General features: G+C 40.4%; 2 protein-coding genes across 2 annotated transcripts; one reads left to right on the plus strand and one right to left on the minus strand.

Moving 5' to 3' along the window:
• The first annotated feature begins 287 nt into the window (after positions 1 to 287).
• Positions 288 to 2,182, plus strand: LOC121752765 (putative nuclease HARBI1). The gene is made up of 4 exons (XM_042147861.1): positions 288 to 314; positions 758 to 1,288; positions 1,379 to 1,604; positions 1,719 to 2,182. Exons 1-4 carry the CDS (start codon positions 288 to 290, stop codon positions 2,180 to 2,182), a joined length of 1,248 nt encoding a protein of 415 aa, XP_042003795.1.
• Positions 2,183 to 2,713: 531 nt separating this feature from the next.
• Positions 2,714 to 3,671, minus strand: LOC121752766 (B3 domain-containing protein Os03g0212300-like). The gene is made up of 3 exons (XM_042147862.1): positions 3,588 to 3,671; positions 3,264 to 3,495; positions 2,714 to 3,147 (listed from the first exon to the last, which is right to left on the minus strand). The coding sequence occupies exons 1-3, from the start codon at positions 3,669 to 3,671 to the stop codon at positions 2,714 to 2,716; spliced, it is 750 nt and encodes a 249-aa protein (XP_042003796.1).
• Positions 3,672 to 6,994: the final 3,323 nt, after the last annotated feature.

Genomic DNA, 6,994 nt, shown 5'->3' on the forward strand with positions numbered 1-6,994 from the left:
TGCTGAAATGTCGAATACATCCCTCTCCTTGTTCCCTCCTACGAATTTAACCTCAATTTCAATTTGATTTAACACAAGATCCTGAAATCGCTTCAATTGGGGGTTTTAAAACAAGGTCCTCAAATCGCTGCAAATTTTGGTATGTTAGACAGGCAATTTGCTGTCAATAAGAACGACGCCGACGAATCGAGGTGCACCCATTTACTGCAATTCCTCTCTGAAAGCGTATTACTTTGTTTTGCATTGAAATCGCTTCAAATTACGCGACGAATCTCGCTCGATTCTGCATGGCTAATGAGGACGACATAACTAAGGTACACAATGTTCGTCGTTATTTCAATAATTCTTTATTAGGTCGATGCGTACCCAAATTTTCCCAATTCGACGTGGTTTTGGTTCAACGTATTCGAAGCTGTAGATCTTGGTACTTGGGTTGTATTGATTTTTAAATTTTGCGGGCTGTCAATTGCTATACAGGTCTTCATCTCAACCTTCTGAAGGGTCGCTAATTTGATTTTGTGAATAAGTTCAGGCAATTGCATATAAGGAATGCCTAATTCGTGGATGTTTGAACTCGTTTGAACCGCAGTTTTTATAAATGATTGCTGGATTCGATTGTGTTTTTTTGGATTGTAATGTACTGGCTGGCTGCACCTATGTGCTTATGTATATTCATTATTCTGAATGGGTCTGGTCCTTTTTTTTTATTGAAGCTGTGGTGTTGTACTGATATCGAATCTGTGTTTGGCTTCATCAGGGTGAACGTAGGCGTCATGAATTGACAACCGTGTTGATTTTATTGGAGGAAATACTTCTGAATCATCAAATCAATATGTTGCTCATATCTTTTATAATCACCCTCATTGGCCCAGAAACTCGTAAGCGCAAACGATTGGATAGGGTAGGAATTTCTCCTGTGCTCGACACAATACCTGCTCATGTTAAGCATCTAGATAGACTTGTTCGTGTCAGTGATCGGGCATGTGTGGATAACTTACGGATGGATAGGAACACATTTGGGCGTCTTTGTCGCATTCTTCGTGATCGTGTAGGCTTGATAGACCAGAAATTCGTCACTGTAGAAGAACAAGTTGCTATGTTTCTGTGTGTTCTTTCCCACCACACAAAAGCGCGGATAGTTGGGTTCAAATTCATGCGGTCATCCCAAACCGTGTCAAAGTACATACACACTGTGCTACGTGGGTTGCTGACGCTACACAATCTTTTTTTAGTAAAGCCCACTCCTATAGATGAGGCTTGCTCTGACCGGCGTTGGAATTGGTTTCAGGTTTGCACGCTAAAACACAATGTTTTTTGATTAGTCAAACTTGCAGAATTAATATATCTCCGTGTAATTAATTTTGGTTATTCAATACAGGGATGTCTTGGCGCATTAGATGGAACCTATATCAACGTCCGAGTTCCGGTTGCTGACGCACCTCGTTACAGAAATAGGAAAGGGCAAATCACGACAAACACACTTGCCGTGTGTGACCCACACCTACGCTTCACTTACATTCTGCCAGGATGGGAGGGATCCGCTGGTGATTCAAGGATTTTGCGGGATGCAGTTAGTAGTCCTCTCGGTCTAAAAGTGCCTAAAGGTAATAATCTAACCAAGTATGCGATACATCTACTGGTTATAGTCCAAAAGTAATCATCCAATTTGTTCGGCGCCAAGCCAAATGTAGTCATCCAGTTGCTGATGTTTGTGTCAGGTTGTTACTACCTCTGCGATAACGTGTATGCTAATGCCGAGGGGTTTGTGACGCCCTATAAAGGAGTACGTTATCATTTGAAGGAATGGGGCCCTGGTAGGCAAGCACCTCAAACCCCGGAAGAGCTGTTCAACTTGAGACACACAAAGGCCCGAAATGTCATCGAACGATCGTTTGCGGTGCTGAAAATGCGATGGGGCATACTCCGCTCTGCAAGTTTCTACCCGATAGAGGTTCAAACGGGTTTGATCATAGCATGCTTCTTACTACACAACTACATCAGAGGTGAAATGGCTGTGGATCCAATTGAGGCAGAGTTGAGCAATGAAGCAAATGATGAGGAAGAAAATGAGACTGATTCGGCTAATAGTGAACATATCAGCAGCGTTGAACCTTCAACAGCGTGGACCAAGAAACGAGATGATCTTGCAAGAGCTATGTGGGCGGAGAGAACTGCACTGTAACCGGCGTTTCCCGTGAGCTACTATTAACCTTCTAGTTTCGTCTTGAGATTATTCCAAACGGATTTTTTTTAACTGTTGCCTTGTTTAAAATTAACACCTTTCATTGAACCACCGTTTGTATTCAACATTGTTACAATTGATATTCGATCGTCATCAGTTTTATATTGATTAAAAGTTTATATTGATTCACATAAAATGTTATGCAGATAAAAGTCATAGTCATGACAGTTTTTTGGTGGACAAGATTAAAACCAACTAAACATAATACCTTAGGCTTCATTAAATTTCATTACAACGCATATGCCATTACAAGAGAGATGCTAGATTACTTGGAAAATTGGCACCATTTAATCTAAAAAGACTACCATAGAACTACTAAAACATAAAATACTTAACCATAAACTAAGGGCCCATGGGCTGCACCATAGAGTTGGAAAACTTGGTCCACGCCGTGCACCCTTTACAACAACTAATACGAATCTACATACGACCTAAACAACACCGCATGCTTAAGGATTTTAAGCGGCGAAGTTAAGCACGATCGAACCACACGTAGAAGATGATTTCATTACGGTCAATGAGCTTGAAATGACAACGATGACCGACGGCCAGTCGGTTGGCCTCCTTGAAATGACGCCACCCTCGCTTCACCCAAATTTTCGTGGCGCTATGAGCAAGATTGACCAACCATGTTTCTCCGTCCACATTGAAGTACACGGGGTCAAAAAGGGCCGCCATACGAATATGGCGTTGCCAAAATGCATAGGGGATCTCCAGTGTGCGGCTTATGTTGGCACGCGACAGAGTCACGGTGAAAGTTGGGCAACCGTCGTCTTCTAACACTCCTGCGTCGGACGCATAGTCGTCATCATCCGAAGAATCAGCCTCAGTCTCCGACGGCTCGTATTCGTCTGAGGTATCCACATCCTCAGTGTAACTGTTGTCCGAAACCTCGTCATCTACAGCTACTCATTATGCCAAAACGGAGGGTTTATTAGGGTAAGTCTAATATTTCTAAAATCACGTTTAATATAATTGCATATACTCACGTTCTACATCACTTCGAGGGGGCATCCACTACCCCCCTTGTATCTTTTGACTTGGAAAACCCCCACGTCCACCAACGTGAATGTGAGCAAGTCCTCATGGACAATCCTGTTGTGGATACGGAATTGCGCCCATCCAACATGGAAGTGGCAGCCACTAGCGATCCGAAGGAGGTGTACGGGCCATTGCCTGCCCCTAGCCATCACAAGGCGGCAGTCAAAAGGGAGCTCCTGTCCATGGACCGCAACAAACTCGGGTGGAAGTCGCTGTACAGCGTGAGACGGAGTAGAGTGCATGAATGTGGCATGAGATTAAGGTAAAAATAAATGGTATAAGAATGAAAGAAGCACGGCGTTACCAACTCATCCATGCTTGTGTCCTCCGAGAACCTTTTGAAGAATGAGGGAAGCCTAAGGTAATCCCTTTCATCGTTGTTGGCCATCTGATTTTGTCAAACGCTGAATGGGAGACTGACTTTGATTAGAGGAGCTTGAATTAGTGGGTTTTAATACTCGAAAGTAACTGCAAACATGGAGTTTGAAAAGATTTGATGGTGGCTAGACACTGCCATGAATTGATGAGTGAAAGATGGGTTGGTTTGACTCAAATAAATACAACCATGTATTATTAAATGCACTCAACCTTCCATATATGGTTGGAAAATGCATATGCCTTTTTTAATGTATGCACAAACAAATCATGGAATTGAAATATATCCATTTCAGATGACTCCAAAATAAATTACATTAATCACACAGTTTGAACAAGTTCAACAATATACAATTGCATACTACAAAATATTAGAGTTGGATCCGATCATATACAGTCATCGGATGTAAATGCATCGCCAACTCAAGTAGTTATATCCTACAGATTACTTCCATCGATGTTAATATAGTCTGATGGTAAACATCCCAAAACAGAAGGATCACTGAGATCCACAAAAAACACAAACGTCTTCTAACAAGTGTCTGATGATTACAGCGCTTAAATCATCTCATCTTCTTCCAAAAGGTCGAAAACAAATGCTGCCCTAGCAACTTCAGCCAACCCTCGAAACAGGTCCATGAGCTCCGGCTCCTTAACTAGCTTCTTAGAAACATAGAACTGTTGTTTAAGAGTTAAGCCGGGAATACCTTTCAGTTGGTCAAACACTTCAGACCTTTTCGTACTAAGATCGAATTCGTAACCAATCCTAGCCGAAATCTCTTTAAGTCGATCGTTTGTGTCAGTGTGGATCTGGCTCATAAGATGAAGCACTCCATCCATATTGTCATCTAATTTCCTTTTCTTCACAACTTTGTTAGCCACATTAGGCCCACTCCGAGCCCGAGCCCGAGCCCCAGTCTCAGCCCCAGCCCCATCCCCATCCCCATCCCCACAACCTGCCCCTGACCCAGCCCCATCCCCACAGCCTGCCCCTGACCCAGACCCACCAACTGTCCCTGCCCCTGCCTCTGAACCAGATACACCACCTGCTCCAAACACATGCCCAGCACCAGCCCCAGCACCCCCTCCCTCAGTATAGGACTGACTTTCATCTACCATCTCAGGGAGAACTCCATCCGGGAATGATTCGTCCGGAAATAGGTCCTGCAACGTCATGTGTTGGGATATTCCAACATCGTCAGTCGGGTACTCTTTAGTACCATAGATTCTTCCAACTGCCTCACTGACGTGAACCTTATTGGCACCATCAGCACGGTCCTTGCCGAATATCTCCTTCCAATCTTCTATTAGAGACCATGATTTGTTCCTCATGTACTTAGCATTGCTATCTTTCTGCGGATATTAGTAAACATACAACTCGTATTAGCACAGGCAAGTATATTAGTATTTGTTTCTAACAAGCAGAATCATATATTAGCTAACCAAATGCATATAAACTTTGATATTGTTTCATACAAACAAATACAATAATCAACGCATCATACAAATCAACTCTCCATATGCACATACAATAGACACAATTTCGTACATAAGGATATTGTTCCATATATATACAGAATGAATAATATACCTTAACAAATTGAGCCCATTGTTCATCATCACACTCGATTTTGTATTTACCGTCCGAGCTGAACCCGATTCCACTATGGTTAAGCATCATCATGAGCGACCCGTAATTCTTCTTCCAAGTTGTTATCTTCGAGTAGATATGGGGGTGAGTGAGGATATCGGTATTGGGAAATTCAAGCTTGATCGCCTCCCTGATACGTGTTAGATAACCTGCCCGGTAACCATTATCTCCCCTCCAACCATTCGCGGCCAATTCCTTCATCGTAGCCAACAGGATCTCTTCCTCGCGAACTGACCAAGTTCGTCGGGACCTGTCGGTTTTCACATTCTTTGCGGTTCCAACGTCGTTGCTGCCTGCAACAAGATTTAGGGCCATTGAAACAGGGTCGCGCAATGTTTTCCGAGTTTGTTAAACACAGCAATATATACTGTAAAAAATTATTACCCTCGAGTGGTGGGCTACCATCTTCGTCGGCACCTCCGAGCTGATCACCAGCCATTGAAAATCAGACTCTGAATCGGTTCAGATCAAACACTGCAGACAAGTATATTGCAGACAAATTGATTCGATGTGAATGTTGATACAAAACAAACCGAAATTGTCGCCATATCCGAACTGAATGTTGATAGAAAACATACCTTCACGCAGCACGTTATCGGAAGTTGATTCGGGAGAAGCGGTCCTCCGATTTTTGTGAAGCGAGAGTTTGCCGCGCGTTCATTCTAAATTAGGGGGCGGCTATTTTATTTTTATGTGAATTAGGGTGGATGAGGACAAAGTTGGAATAAAGCATGTTTTTTGAGGACAATTTTGTCCAATCCATTTGCTATCAAGGATTTGTGAAGGATGAATCAAAGCAAGTATAACTCTCTTGGTCCTATGAATCATACCAACCAAAACTCACATGATATATGGTGAAGTAACAACAATCATGGTTTAACTGATTGTAATAACACTATCTGACCCATCCCTAAGAGACCAATCAAACGAAAGTGTGGCTAGATTTAATCCACTCAGATAGAAGGGGGTTGGATATGGAGTAGAAGATGCTAGTATTCACAATTTAATACACAATTAATTTATTTAAATGTAGATACATGTATCACCCAATTCAAATTTATGAGTTCCTCCTTTTTTTACGTGACAATTTAATTATCTTATTTGAGCCCAAATTGCAAATGGTTTTTTTTATGAGACAAATCTCAAATAGCGTTTCAGTAAATATAGATATTTTTGGATATTAATAGTTTAATGGTTTCATTTAATGTTTAATTCAATTGACAATATTATCCTTAGATTTTAATTGTGGTTTCTTTCTTTATTTTGTACTCAACTTTTTTACTACATTGTTTTTATTATTATTATTATATTATATAATCTTAATAATAGTTTTTTTAATTTTAGTTATCAGGAGTACAATACTCCATAATATATAATCAATAAGATAATGATGAAGTTACTTAACTCATATTATATACATATATAGTAAATTAAATGATATATCAAAATATAACATCATATTTTTAAGTGAAATACTCTTATTCAAAAAATATTAAAATAATATTTTTATTAATTTTTATAAGTTACTTGAATATTATGATTAAATTTTTTAAAAAATAGTTAAAATTAAAATTTTAGTTATTAATTCAAAGCATTTCTACGGAACAACACATAATATGAAGCTACTACAAAAATTTTGTGACACATATACCAAAAAAATTTTGTGACACATGTATACTTAAAAT

This window comes from Salvia splendens, chromosome 10 (assembly GCF_004379255.2).
Source record: "Salvia splendens isolate huo1 chromosome 10, SspV2, whole genome shotgun sequence".
NCBI lineage: Eukaryota > Viridiplantae > Streptophyta > Magnoliopsida > Lamiales > Lamiaceae > Salvia > Salvia splendens.